At 41.2% G+C, this 15,984-nt stretch overlaps 1 protein-coding gene across 1 annotated transcript in view; it reads left to right on the top strand.

Moving 5' to 3' along the window:
- Positions 1-795: 795 nt before the first annotated feature.
- adgra1a (adhesion G protein-coupled receptor A1a) overlaps positions 796-15,984 on the top strand; it is a 55,748-nt gene continuing 40,559 nt past the window's right edge. The window contains exons 1-2 of the mRNA XM_041867542.2: positions 796-829; positions 2,220-2,397. Of these exons, the coding sequence (XP_041723476.1) occupies positions 796-829; positions 2,220-2,397 (212 nt within the window). The remainder of the gene's footprint in view (positions 830-2,219; positions 2,398-15,984) is intronic.

The raw sequence follows: 15,984 nt of genomic DNA, 5'->3' as shown, positions 1-15,984 counted from the left end.
TAACACATTAGATCTGGTAAAAGATAATACAAACAAAAAAACATGCGTGTTTTATTTTTTTTATCATCTTTGAAATGCAAGAGAAAGGCCACAATTGCCCAAATGTGCCGAATTGGTCAATTGATACATTTTCAAGTACATAACTATAGAGAACATACAAAAATGGTATGGTAATACAAAATGTAAGTTTACACACTCCCAGGAATGTCATACATGATGGATCATTAGCTTATACACTAACTTTCACACATCTAGATGGCCGGGCGGGGTGGGTGTGGAGCCAGAGACAGCAGGGGTTCAAACTGTAGAACCCAGTTCCTACATTTCAATATAAAAATGGATTTGATCAAAATATGCTACATTTTATCTCTGGGACCCTTAGGATGACAAATCAGAGCAAGATTACTGAATGTAAGTACATTATTTACCTTCAGAGGTGAATGTATCAAACTTGTTGCCGTGATAAGTTTTTTGTTGTTGTGCACTCTCCTCAAACAATAGCATGGTATGTTTTCACTGTAATAGCTACTGTAAATTGGACAGTGCAGTTAGATTAACAAGAATGTAAGCTTTCTGCCCATATAAGCATGTCTATGTCCTGGAAAGTTTGCTGTTACTTACAACAGTCATGCTAATCACCGTCCCGTATACGGGACACCGATCCCATAGAGGTTAAATATATCCACAGTTTCGGCCCCTCTAAGGTTCTCTGGCAGGCTATTCCAGAGGCTGGGGGCATAATAACTAAAGGCTGCCTCTCCATGCCTCTTGGTCCTAGGCTTTGGGATAGTTAAAATGCCAGCGCCAGAGGTCCTGAGGGACCTACTGGGTACATCATTTAAAAACATGTCTGACATGTATTGGGGTGCACAATCGTGGATTGATTTAAAAATCTATAGAATAATGTTAAAATGAATTCTAAAACTCACAGACACCCAACCTTAAAACCAGTGTAATTTGTGCTCTCCGTCTTGTCTTGGTCAGTACCTGTGCTGCAGCATTCTGTATGTTTTGCATTTGGCCAATGGCCTTCTTGGGTAGACCAAACAGGAGAGCATAACAGTAGTCAAGCCTGCTTGTAATAAAAGTATGTATGAGTCTCTCTGTATCAGCCTGATAGAGAAACGGCCGCACCTTGGCAATGTTTTTCAGGTGGTAAAAAGCTATTTTGGTCACATTCCAAAGAAATTTAGCTCAGAATCTAAAATAATACTTTGGTTTTTTACCCGATGTTTTGTCTTTATTGCCCGTGAATTAAAATGTGCAGTGAGATAATCTTCGATATCCTCTATTAGTGGTTGGGACAAACAGTGGTTTCTGTTTTCTTCTTACTAATTTGGCTTTAACTTTTGATTGGACTTCTGGTTGGGGCTATACACTATTATGACTCCATTCTTGATAAGCCACGCTGGGCTCGTTAGAACAGACTGTACAGGACCTGGCACCAAATCAGCATGAAATTACTTTTTTTACACAGAAGATCATACACAATTATTGCCTGATGATTTTCCTTGATGTTTTCCTGAACTTCCCGATACCTTTCTGATACATTTCAGTCACTTAAAACCATACTCAAACCATGCCATGCTGATTTGTAATACTGTAATACTTTAATATCCCCCAAATAAAAACGTTTCACCATCATTGTAAAGCCCTAATTATTTTGTTTGCTTTGGAAATGTGATTTCTGAAAATGTTTACTTATTTAGCTCAGGTTTAAAGGTCAACCCTATAACGTGAACTGAATTATTATTTTAATATGGTAAAACAATTAATAAAATAAAAATATCTAATCATATTATGAAAGTAGATGAGCTAGTTCTACAATTTTTGGCCATTTTATGGTGTTTTGTGGTAGAAAACTGATCGCGTCGAGCATAACACATCAACCCTGTTACCGATAGATAGGTTAGACATTTTTTAACAAGTTCACATTTTTTACAAGCTTCCATTCCCCCTGTCACAAGGGGAGTTATGGCTGATTTAAGATGAAATCGTCAACACTGTTACGGTCAACCCTGTCAGTTTAATGGTCACTTTTTTTGTAATTTTTCTTAATTTAACCTCTTGAGATGGGAAAACTGTTTGTTATGATGTTTAACCTGTGCTCTTTATGACAGAATGTTAAAATTAGTTGAAATCAATAGTTATTTTTTACAACGTTACACTACCCAAAAGGCACTCTATTCGTGGAATGACACGTCTCACTGTCTAGTGAGATACATACAATGAAAAACATGTCCCTACATGGTCTGTGCTTGTGTTTCAGGATTTGAAGAGGGTGCTGTCTTTCCCACCATACCCAGGAGATTACCTGCACCCGGTCGTGTATGCATGCACAGCGGTCATGCTGCTCTGTGTGCTGGTGTCAATCATGACTTACATAATGCATTACAGGTAAAGACTCACAATTTCTTATAATAATATATGCCATTTAGCAGACGTTTTTATCCAAAGTGGCTTTCAGTATTGCACATATACATTTTCATAACAGTGGCCTCAGTAGACATTGAACCAATGACTCTAGCTTTGCAAGCACCATGCTCTACTAACTGAGCCACACAAATGCAGGGGTTCATGGGTAGATCTGGAAGGATTGATATATAGGTGTATACAATATGGTGGAAATTCCACCTAGCCTACACTCTCAGATTTTTTTAAATAGTTAGTACCAAAAAAGGGTTATTAATTTTGCCCCTGTAGGGGAACCCTTTTCTTGGGCTGTGAAGAACATTTTTATAATGGTTCTTTGTTAAACCATCTGCGGACGGTTCTACCAGGAACCAGAGGGTTCTTCATTACACTGTAAAACATGTCTCTACCGGCTACAGTGAAAATACATAATAAGCTACTGTATTTTAGAACTGAATTAAGGTGTCATTTCTGTAAGCGATTACAAATTATTGCTGTATTCAGATTATTTGTGAGTCAACCTCTCATGGGAGCCAGCAAAATTTGAAGTTGTGTTTTTTACATTGGATAAAAGTAGAGACTCAGAGCTACAAAATTGTATATCATACGCTACAGTTGAGGAACAATGGGAAAGTAATTTTGCTTTGAAAGTTGATTAAATTGTAAACTCACTTTTGAGAACTGGACAAAAGAGGTGCTCAGAACATTAACATAACCATAAAGCACGGTTGGCACAAATACAACATATTTTAGACCATGCCCCCATATATGCTAATGAGCCCCACCAGTACAGTGCCCCACCTACATTTCAAAGAACATAGATGATTGTTCCTTATATTCAATATATTGGGTAGAAAAATTTATCATTCTACTAGATTATTCACACATGTACCTTAATATGTACCGAACAGCACCATCATATGTGTACCTCTGAAGGTACCTTATGTGTACCTTTGACCGTTTTGTACCCCAACACTGTACGCTAACCATACCCTTATTGTTCAGTGTGTACACTGAGTGTACAAAACATTAGGAACACCTGCTATTTGAATGGCATAGACTGACCAGGTGAATCCAGGTGAAAGCTATGTTCCCTTATTGATGTCACTTGTTAAATCCACTTCAATCAGTGTAGATGAAGGAGAAGAAACAGGTTAAAGAAGGATTTTTAAGCATTGAGACATGGGTTGTGTATGTGTGCCATTCAGAGGGTTAATGGGCAAGACAAAATATTTAAGTGCCTTTAAACAGGGTATAGTAGTAGGTTTGAGTGTGTCAAGAACTGCAATTCTGCTGGGTTTTTCACACTCAACAGTTTCCTGTGTGTATCAAGAATAGTCCACCACCCAAAAGACATCCAGCCAACTTGACACAACTGTGAGAAGCATTGGCGTCAACATGGGCCAGCATCCTTGTGGAACACTTTCGACACCTTGTAAAGTCTATGCCCCAATGAATTGAGGCTGTTCTGAGGGCAAAAGGGGGTGCAACTCAATATTAGGAAGGTGTTCCTAATGTTTTGATCACTCAGTTTATGTACTGTATATGTTTTTTGAAATAAATATGTAAATATGTATCCGATGAACTGAACAGACTGGGCTGACATGCTTATAGCCTTTGCTAGGATTATCTTAATATGAGCATGAATCTATAATATTGTGCTGTTATTATTTTATATTATTATTATTATTATTATTAAAAGTTTCTGACCGTTTTGCATGTTATGGCTAATTCTCTCTTAAGAAGCACCCTCATAGACATGCAAAATACCTTTTGGCCTTTGAATGTTTGAATGAAGGGTGACAGTATTAAATTAGGTTATCATGGGACTGCCCATATTTCCCTCTGGCCTATGCCAATTGGCTGACAAAGGTTTGCTTAGGACGCAAAAGCACGTCATGGGTCAGGGAGGTGGACTGATGGTCTTAACCATTTACTGCAGTGAGCTAAATCAGGGTCACACAGAGTGACTCTTGATAGTCTTAAACAAATCTACTTTGAAACAAAAGTATACACCTTAAAAAAAGAAGACACATGTACCATGTCAGATATAGAGTTTAAATGTATTAATTTTGAGTTTCCATCCCAATACTACACTTTATATACATAGCAGAAGACTGAAATATAACAAAACCGTTTGGCATTAAAACACAAAATATTATTTGTTTTTTATTTATGATGATTCATTATGAAATTCTGAAAAATATTAGTAACATTCCACTCATGAGGCCAAAGAGGGCACTTTTGGTAATTGACTGCAGGAAAGGGCTACAGACAACACACCTCCTAGATATGCGGGGAGGTTTTAGTGGGTGGAATATTAGAGGACAATTGGAGGTTTACACAGTTGCAGCTACAGTATGCCTAACAGTGCACATATTATGGTACAGCTAAATGGACACTCAATCATTAGCGTGCTTTTTGATGGAGCTTTTTGATGAAGTTTACAAACATTGGTTATGGTAAGTATAACTGAAACGTGGGTATCATTATGGTAAGTGGGGAAATAAGTATAACCAGTTACAATTGTAATGGCTCAGCAGATACATTTTTACCTGGCTAATAGAGAAAGAATTGTCGCAGAAATTCTATAGGAAGAGACACTGCAGATTCTTTCAAACAAAAATGTATTATAAGATTTGCAAAAATGAAGCAATCAACCATCACTGAGAATAGTTAAGAGATGAAAGCTTCACGAACAGAATTGTCTCTCTCCTCTTATAGAAAGTACATCCTTTTATATGTTCTTTGTGACAGTTAGCAGATGTGCAGAAACAGGCCCTGGAAACAGAGTTGTAAAAAGTAATTTAGCTCGTCTGTGTTGATCAAGATAGCTGATATTGCCACCATTCTCTGTTCCTCCCTGCACTTCCCACATAGCTAAATTCCTGCCAATCGTAAACACAGGAGGTCACATACTGCGGTCGCACTCAAACAGCTCATAAATCTGTACGCTCAGATTTCACACAAGACAAGCCTGTATCAGCAAAAATACTAACATATAACAATAGACAATTATCTAAGTAAAAACAGCATAATATGTAATGATTATTACATTTCCACCCCAGAATATAATATTTCTTGTTTACAGGAAAATCACTCTACAACTATAGATTGGGTTGTGTGGAAAAAGGACTGGGAGGGAGAAATATATTTCTGTTTGGGGACACTTAGAAATGTCCTTGTTTTCATGGGAAAGCACATTTTTTGTCCATCAAAATAACATCAAATTGATCAGAAATACAGTGTAGACATTGTTAATGTTGTAAATGGCTATTGTAGCTGGAAACGGCTGATTTCTAATGGAATATCTACATAGGCGTACAGAGGCCCATTATCAGCAACCATCAGTCCTGTGTTCCAATGGCACGTTGTGTTTGCTAATCCAAGTTTATCATTTTAAAAGGCTAATTGATCATTAGAAAACCCTTTTGCAATTATGTTAGCACAGCTGAAAACTGTTGTGCTGATTAAAGAAGCAATAAAACTGGCCTTTTTCAGACTAGTTGAGTATCTGGAGCATCATCAATTGTGGGTTCGATTACAGGCTCAAAATGGCCAGAAACAAATAACCTTCTTCTGAAACACGTCAGTCTATTCTTGTTCTGAGAAATGAAGGCTATTATATGCGAGAAATTGCCAAAAACGGAAGATCTCGTACAACGCTGTGTACTACTCCCTTCACAGAACAGCGCAAACTGGCTCTAACCAGAATAGAAAGAGGAGTGGGAGGCCCCGGTACACAACTGAGAAAGAGGACAAATACATTAGAGTGTCTAGTTTGAGAAACAGACGCCTTACAGGTCCTCAACTGGCAGCTTCATTAAATAGTACCCGCAAAACACCAGTCTCAACGTCAACAGTGAAGAGGCGACTCCGGGATGCTGACCTTCTAGGCAGAGTTGCAAAGAAAAAGCCATATCTCAGATTGGCCAATAAAAATAAAAGATTAAGACGGGCAATCTTAATAGAAGGTCAGCATCCCGGATGTGCCTACTTATATAATGAATATGAGTTTGGAATTATTAAATATTAAAGCATTAAACCTCTCACTAAAAGCTTCACTCAAACATCAACTAAACCCAAACTGCTCCATTAGATAACTAAGAAAGGCTCATCCTTTGTTAAAAAATTGCTTTTTTGCCTTTATACAGATTACAACTTCTCATTTTCGATTAATCGAAAATGAAACTTTGTTCAAAGTATCACCCTTTCTTAATAAACAAGCATACAAAGCTGATTACAATTTAAATGTTATCCTCCAGAAAAGACAGAACAAATATTACAACAAATATTGTGGTTAAACTGAAATATACTGACAGATAGAAAAAATACTTAATGGAAACAAAGTTTAAAAAATAATATATTTATTAATGATATTATGAATAAGAATGGTTAAGTTATGTCACGCATGTAGCTATCGAAAATATATGGGAATGTTTGCTAAATCCAGAGTTACAACCAACTGATTGCAGCATTACCGCAAAAATGGTGGAGGCAAATGGAAGAAGGAGAAGGTAGGGAAGTTGTTTGTCTGATATATATTAAAGAAAAAAAATGGCTGAAAAAGATTGGCATAAATAGAAAAATATAGCACAATAATTTTTTAAGGTGCACAATAAAGGTTGCAAAATAGCTAGAAAGAGATTTTCGATATACCGATTCAATGGCAAATGGTGTTTGAACTGATACAAAAAACAACACTTGATTCAACACCTCAAGTTTTTCCAATTAAATTATTATAACAAATTCTTGCCACTGACAGAATGTTATAAAACAGTTGAAGTCGAAAGTTTACATACACCTTAGCCAAATACATTTAAACTCAGTTTTTCACAATTCCTGACATTTAATCCTCGTAAAAATGCCCTGTCTTAGGTCAGTTAGGATCACCACTTTATTTTAAGAATGTGAAATGTCAGAATAATAGTAGAGAGAATGATTTATTTCAGCTTTTATTTCTTTCATCACATTCCCAGTGGGTCAGAAGTTTACATACGCTCAATTAGTATTTGATAGCATTGCCTTTAAATTGTTTAACTTGGGTCAAACGTTTCGGGTAGCCTTCCACAAGCTTCCCACAATAAGTTGGGTGAATTTTGGCCCATTCCTCCTGACAGAGCTGGTGTAACTGAGTCAGGTTTGTAGGCCTCCTTGCTCGCACATGCTTTTTCAGTTCTGCCCACACATTTTCTATAGGATTGAGGTCAGGGCTTTGTGATGGCCACTCCAATACCTTGACTTTGTTGTCCTTAAGCTATTTTGCCACAACTTTGGAAGTATGCTTGGGGTCATTGTCCATTTGGAAGACTCACTTGCGACCAAGCTTTAACTTCCTGACTGATGTCTTGAGATGTTGCTTCAATATATCCACATAATTTTCCTTCCTCATGATGCCATCTATTTTGTGAAGTGCACCAGTCCCTCCTGCAGCAAAGCACCCCCACAGCATGATGCTGCCACCCCCGTGCTTCACGGTTGGGATGGTGTTCTTCGGTTTGCAAGCAACCCCCTTTTTCCTCCAAACATAACGATGGTCATTATGGCCAAACAGTTCTACTTTTGTTTCATCAGACCAGAGGACATTTCTCCAAAAAGTACGATCTTTGTCCCCATGTGCAGTTGCAAACCGTAGTCTGGCTTTTTTATGGTGGTTTTTGAGCAGTGGCTTCTTCCTTGCTGAGCGGCCTTTCAGGTTATGTCGATATAGGACTCGTTTTACTGTGGATATGCAGTGAGGGAAAAAAGTATTTGATCCCCTGCTGATTTTGTATGTTTTCCCACTGACAAAGACATGATCAGTCTATAATATTAATGGCTAGCTAACTCACTACCTGGACCAATAAAGCTAGCTAGCGGGTAGCTACTGGTAACTACAGTGGAGGAAAAAAGTATTTAGTCAGCCACCAATTGTGCAAGTTCTCCCACTTAAAAAGATGAGAGAGGCCTGTAATTTTCATCATAGGTACACGTCAACTATGACAGACAAATTGAGAGAAAAAAATCCAGAAAATCACATTGTAGGATTTTTAATGAATTTTTTTGCAAATTATGGTGGAAAATAAGTATTTGGTCACCTACAAACAAGCAAGATTTCTGGCTCTCACAGACCTGTAACTTCTTCTTTAAGAGGCTCCTCTGTCCTCCACTCGTTACCTGTATTAATGGCACCTGTTTGAACTTGTTATCAGTATAAAAGACACCTGTCCACAACCTCAAACAGTCACACTCCAAACTCCACTATGGCCAAGACCAAAGAGCTGTTAAAGGACACCAGAAACAAAATTGTAGACCTGCACCAGGCTGGGAAGACTGAATCTGCAATGTGTAAGCAGCTTGGTTTGAAGAAATCAACTGTGGGAGCAATTATTAGGAAATGGAAGACATACAAGACCACTGATAATCTCCCCTCGATCTGGGGCTCACGCAAGATCTCACCCCGTGGGGTCAAAATGATCACAAGAACGGTGAGCAAAAATCCCAGAACCACACGGGGGACCTAGTGAATGACCTGCAGAGAGCTGGGACCAAAGTAACAAAGCCTACCATCAGTAACACACTACGCCGCCAGGGACTCAAATCCTGCAGTGCCAGACGTGTCCCCCTGCTTAAACCAGTACATGTCCAAGCCTGTCTGAAGTTTGCTAGAGTGCATTTGGATGATCCAAAAGAGGATTGGGAGAATGTCGTATGGTCAGATGAAACCAAAATAGAACTTTTTGGTAAAAACTCAACTCGTCGTGTTTGGAGGACAAAGAATGCTGAGTTGCATCCAAAGAACATCATACCTACTGTGAAGCATGGGGGTGGAAACATCATGCTTTGGGGCTGTTTTTCTGCAAAGGGACCAGGACGACTGATCCGTGTAAAGGAAAGAATGAATGGGGCCATGTATCGTGAGATTTTGCGTGAAAACCTCCTTCCATCAGCAAGGGCATTGAAGATGAAACGTGGCTGGGTCTTTCAGCATGACAATGATCCCAAACACACCGCCCGGGCAACGAAGGAGTGGCTTCGTAAGAAGCATTTCAAGGTCCTGGAGTGGCCTAGCCAGTCTCCAGATCTCAACCCCATAGAAAATCTTTGGAGGGGAGTTGAAAGTCCGTGTTGCCCAGCGACAGCCCCAAAACATCACTGCTCTAGAGGAGATCTGCATGGAGGAATGGGCCAAAATACCAGCAACAGTGTTTGAAAACCTTGTGAAGACTTACAGAAAACGTTTGACCTGTGTCATTGCCAACAAAGGGTATATAACAAAGTATTGAGACACTTTTGTTATTGACCAAATACTTATTTTCCACCATAATTTGCAAATAAATTCATAAAAAATCCTACAATGTGATTATCTGGAAAATAAATTCTCATTTTGTCTGTCATAGTTGTTGTGTACCTATGATGAAAATTACAGGCCTCTCTCATCTTTTTAAGTGGGAGAACTTGCACAATTGGTGGCTGACTAAATACTTTTTTCACCCACTGTATTAGCAACTGTGGATAGTTGTTTGCAATGTTATTTCAAGTTTAAGAGTACCTGTAATTATGCCAGCTAGCTACCTACCGTTCAGCTGTTTTTCTAACCTCATTATCTGAAGCTTTAACGTTAGGTAGTTAGTAGCTACTGTACTCGAAATGTAGCTACCTGGATAGCTAACTAAACAATAGCTGGAACGACCTAGCTTTAATATTTGGAGCCGCTTTCTCTCCGTTGGGACAGACGCGAACTGGCTGAATCGATTCAGTGGCTAGCTTTGCACTTAACTGGCTAACAGTAGCTACTAAGGGTATGCAATAACCTACATTTATTTTGTTTTGTTTTTACATACTGGTAACCATAGTCGTTCAAGGGAATTCGGGACATCGGTGACTAGCTAATGTTAGCTTGGCTCTCTGTGTGTTCGTGCCATGGGAGGAGGGGTTAGTTCGTTGGCAGAGAGCAATGGCTAGCTAGTATGCTAACTATTCTAGCTAATTAACTGGCTGAATAAGTTGACGACATACTCACTCAAACTGTCAAAGCTAACCCAAAACTTTACACAACGTTAGACACGGACACAAATTATCTGCTTGGCGTGTTAACACATTGGTGGTTTGTTGTAACCGAGTATTGGTGCTAAACCGTGTTATTGGAGGCTGGCATGCTAGTTGGCTTTGGCGTCATAGGATTCGGTGTACCAAGTTAGCTAGCTGAATAAACTAAGTTAGAGTCCATTCCTAGAAACATTGAATTGCTGTAGTTTACAACAATTATAATTTCTAAAGTGGAAGTTGGGAGAGTTATATTTGAGTGTTTCAGTGAAACGTAAGTGAGGAGGCCCCACTCTCTCGCTTTCCCAGATGTTTAGTACATTTCATTCCGATCTCCTTTGCATTATTGTAGCCTTTCTCTGTAGCCTGTCAACTATGTGTCAGTCTATCCCTGTTCTCTCCTCTCTACACAGGCCATACACACGCTTCACACCACGTGGCTGTTGCCACTCTAATCTGGTGGTCCCTGCGCGCACGACCCACGTGGAGTTCCAGGTCTCTGGCAGCCTCTGGAACTGCCGTTCTGCGGCCAACAAGGCAGAGTTCATCTCAGCCTATGCTACCCTCCAGTCCCTCGACTTCTTGGCGCTGACGGAAACATGGATTACCACAGAAAACAGCTACTCCTACTGCTCTTTCCTCGTCTAACCATGTGTTCTCGCATACCCCGAGAGCATCTGGTCAGCGCGGCGGTGGCACAGGAATCCTCATCTCTCCCAAGTGGATATTCTCTCTTTTTCCCCTCACTAGCCTTAACATCCTTGTCATTTATCGCCTTGATATGTTCCTTTCCTGAGGATGGCTCACCCTTCACAGGTCTGGGTGACTTTAACCTCCCTACGTCTGCCTTTGACTCATTTCTCTCTGCCTCCTTCTTTCCACTCCTTTCCTCTTTTGACCTCACCCCCCCTACTCACAAGGCAGGCAATACGCTTGACCTCATCTTTACTAGATGCTGTTCTTCTCGGCTCGGTCCTCTCCTCTTGCTCCGTGGCTTGATGACTCATTGCGAGCTCACAGAAGAGGGCTCCGGGCAGCCAAGCGGAAATGGAGGAAAACTAGACTCCCTGCGGACCTGTCATCTTTTCACTCCCTCCTCTCTACATTCTCTTCCTCTGTTTCCGCTGCGAAAGCCACTTTCTACCACTCTAAATTTCAAGCCTCTGCCTCTAACCCTAGGAAGCTCTTTGCCTTCTCCTCCCTGCTGAATCCTCCTCCTCCTCCCCCTCCCTCCTCCCTCTCTGTGGATGAGTTCGTCAACCATTTTGAAAAGAAGGTTGACGACATCCGATCCTCATTTATAAAAAAAATAATAATAATTAAGTCAAATGACACCGCTGGTCCTGCTCACACTGCCCTACCCTATGCTTTGACTTCTTTCTCCCCTCTCTCTCCAGATGAAATCTTGCGAATTGTGATGGCCGGCCGCCCAACAACCTGCCCGCTTGACCCTATCCCCTCCTCTCTTCTCCAGACCATTTCCGGAGACCTTCTCCCTTACCTCACCTCGCTCATCAACTCATCCTTGACCGCTGGCCATGTCCCTTCAGTCTTCAAGAGAGCGAGAGTTGCACCCCTCCTCAAAAAACCTACACTCGATCCCTCCGATGTCAACAACTACAGACCAGTATCCCTTCTTTCTTTTCTCTCCAAAACTCTTGAGCGTGCCGTCTCTAGCCAACTCTCCTGCCATCTCTCTCAGAATGACCTTCTTGATCCAAACCAGTCAGGTTTCAAGACTGGTCATTCAACTGAGACTGCTCTTCTGTGTCACGGAGGCTCTCCGCACTGCTAAAGCTAACTCTCTCTCCTCTGCTCTTATCCTTCTAGACCTATCCGCTGCCTTTGATACTGTGAACCATCAGATCCTCCTCTCCACCCTCTCCGAGTTGGGCATCTCCGGCGCTGCTCACTCTTGGATTGCGTCCTACCTGACAGGTCGTTCCTACCAGGTGGCGTGGCGAGAATCTGTCTCCGCACCACGTGCTCTCACCACTGGTGTCCCCCAGGGCTCAGTTCTAGGCCCTCTCCTATTCTCTCTATACACCAAGTCACTCGGCTCTGTCATATCTATACCTCTCCTATCATTGCTACGCAGACGACACACAATTCATTTTCTCCTTTCCCCCTTCTGATAACCAGGTGGCAAATCACATCTCTGCATGTCTGGCAGACATATCAGTGTGGATGTCGGATCACCACCTCAAGCTGAACCTCGGCAAGACGGAGCTGCTCTTCCTCTCGGGGAAGGACTGTCCGCTCCTGATCTCGCCATCACGGTTGACAACTCCATTGTGCAAAGAACCTTGGCATGACGCTGGACAACACCCTGTCGTTCTCCGCTAACATCAAAGTGGTGACCCGATCCTGCAGGTTCATGCTCTACAACATTCAAAGAGTACAACCCTACTTCACACAGAAATCGGCACAGGTCCTAATCCAGGCACTTGTCATCTCCCGTCTGGATTACTGCAACTCGCTGTTGGCTGGGCTCCCTGCCTGTGTCATTAAACCCCTACAACTTATCCAGAACGCTGCAGCACGTCTGGTGTTCGACCTTCCCAAGTTCTCTCATGTCACCCCGCTCCTCCGCACACTCCACTGGCTTCCAACCTTCAGCTCCCTCCACAGATTTTCTATGGGATTAAGGTCTGGAGACTGGCTAGGCCACTCCAGGACCTTAATGTGCTTCTTTTTGAGCGACTCCTTTGTTGCCTTGGCCGTGTGTTTGGGTCATTGTCATGCTGGAATACCCATCCACGACCCATTTTCAATGCCCTGGCTGAGGGAAGGAGGTTCTCACCCAAGATTTGACGGTACATGGCCCCGTCCATCGTCCCTTTGATGCGGTGAAGTTGTCCTGTCCCCTTAGCAGAAAACACCCCCAAAGCATAATGTTTCCACCTCCATGTTTGACTGTGGGGATGGTGTTCTTGGGGTCATAGGCAGCATTCCTCCTCCTCCAAACATGGCGAGTTGAGTTGATGGCAAAGAGCTCGATTTTGGTCTCATCTGACCACAACACTTTCACCCAGTTCTCCTCTGAATCATTCAGATGTTCATTGGCAAACTTCAGACGGCCCTGTATATGTGCTGTCTTGAGCAGGGGGACCTTGCGGGTGCTGCAGGATTTCAGTCATTCACGGCATAGTGTGTTACCAATTGTTTTCTTGGTGACTATGGTCCCAGCTGCCTTGAGATCATTGACAAGATCCTCCCGTGTAGTTCTGGGCTGATTCCGCACCGTTCTCATGATCATTGCAACTCCACGAGGTGAGATCTTGCATGAAGCCCCAGGCCGAGGGAGATTGACAGTTCTTTTGTGTTTCTTCCATTTGCGAATAATCGCACCAACTGTTGTCACCTTCTCACCAAGCTGCTTGGCGATGGTCTTGTAGTCCATTCCAGGCTTGTGTAGGTCTACAATATTGTCCCTGATCTCCTTGGAGAGCTCTTTGGTCTTGGCCATGGTGGAGAGTTTGGAATCTGATTGATTGATTGCTTCTGTGGACAGGTGTCTTTTATACAGGTAACAAGCTGAGATTTGGAGCACTCCCTTTAAGAGTGTGCTCCTAATCTCAGCTCGTTACCTGTATAAAAGACACCTGGGAGCCAGTAATCTTTCTGATTGAGAGGGGGTCAAATACTTATTTCCCTCATTAAAATGCAAATCAATTTATAACATTTTTGACATGCGTTTTCTGGATTTTTTTGTTGTTATTCTATCTCTCACTGTTCAAATAAACCTACCATTAAAATTATAGACTGATAATGTCTTTGTCAGTGGGCAAACGTACAAAATCAGCAGGGGATCAAATACTTTTTTCCCTCACTGTAGATACTTTTGAACCTGTTTCCTCCAGCATCTTCACAAGGTCCTTTGCTGTTGTTCTGGGATTGATTTGCACTTTTCCCACCAAAGTACGTTCATTTCTAGGAGACAAAATGCGTCTCCTTCCTGAGCGTTATGACGGCTGCGTGGTCCCATGGTGTTTATACTTGCGTATTATTGTTTGTACAGATGAACGTGGTACCTTCAGGCGTTTGGAAATTGCTCCCAAGGATTAACCAGACTTGTGGAGGTCTACAATTTGTTTTCTGAGGTCTTGGATGATTTACTTTGATTTTCCCATGATGTCAAGCAAAGAGGCACTGAGTTTGAAGGTAGGCCTTGAAATACATCCACAGGTACACCGTCAATTGACTCAAATCATGTAAATTAGCCTATCAGAAGCTTCTAAAGCCATGACATCATTTTCTGGAATTTTCCAAGCTGTTTAAAGGCACAGTCAACTTTGTGTATGTAAACTTCTGACCCACTGGAATTGTGATACAGTGAATTATAAGTGAAATAATCTGTCTGTAAACAATTGTTGGAAAAATTACTTGTGTCATGCACAAAGTAGATGTCCTAACCGACTTGCCAAAACTATAGTTTGTTAACAAGAAATGTGTGGAGTGGTTGAAAAACAAGTTTTAATGACTCCAACCTAAGTGTATGTAAACCTCCGACTTCAAATGTATATATGGGGCAAACAACAATCTCAGCTCTGCAGATTTATTCTGGTATTGCCCCTATGTAGCTTGTTTCTGGTCACAGGTTCAGGAATGGCTAAAAAATCATAACATTAATTTAAAAGTAACCCTACAAATAGCAGTGTTGGGTCATTTGAAAGCCATAGTTAATCAATCAACAATAAGGTTCAAAATTCATATAAAACATCACAGCACAGTTTAAAAATATATGGCACATGGAAATCAAACAAGGTTTGTCTACGGTGATAGGTGGGATAGGCTGAGAGTAGCTGAGGGGTGGGATTAAAGAGCAAATGATCGGTAATGGTGAAAACACTACATATAATGTATACCGGAGATGTCTGAATACTTTAAACAGCATGATCATTACACAGGTGCACCTTGTGCTGGGGACAATAAACGGCCACTCTAAAATGTGTAGTTTTGTCACACAACACAATGTCACAGATGTCTCAAGTTTTGAGGGAGCCTGCAATTGGTATGCTGACTACAGGAATGTCCACCAGAGCTGTTGCCAGAGAATTGAATGTACATTTATCTACCATAAGCTGCCTCCAACGTCATTTTAGAGAATTTGGCAGAACGTCCAACCAGCCTCACAACCGCAGACCACGTGTATGGCGTCGTGTGGGCGAGCAGTCTGCTGATGTCAGCGTTGTGAACAGAGTTCCCCATGGTGGTGGTGGGGTTATGGTATGCGCAGGCATAATGCATCTGTATATCCAGTCATGTGAAATCCATAGATTAGGGCTTAATGAATATATTTCCATTGACTGATTTCCTCATATGAACTGTAATTCAGTCAAATCTATGAAATTGTTGCATGTTTCATAACTTTTTTTGTTCAGTTTATATAGTTTGGACAATCCTACTCATTCAAGTGTTTTTCTTTATTTTTACTATTTTCTACATTGTAGGATAATAGTGAAGACATCAAAACATAAAAACTATGAAATAACACATATGGAACACAAAAAAGTGTTAAACAAATCAAAATATATTTGAGATTTG

The sequence above is a fragment of the Coregonus clupeaformis genome, chromosome 1 (assembly GCF_020615455.1).
Source record: "Coregonus clupeaformis isolate EN_2021a chromosome 1, ASM2061545v1, whole genome shotgun sequence".
Classification (NCBI taxonomy): domain Eukaryota; kingdom Metazoa; phylum Chordata; class Actinopteri; order Salmoniformes; family Salmonidae; genus Coregonus; species Coregonus clupeaformis.
This window is presented reverse-complemented; position numbering and strand designations above follow the sequence as displayed.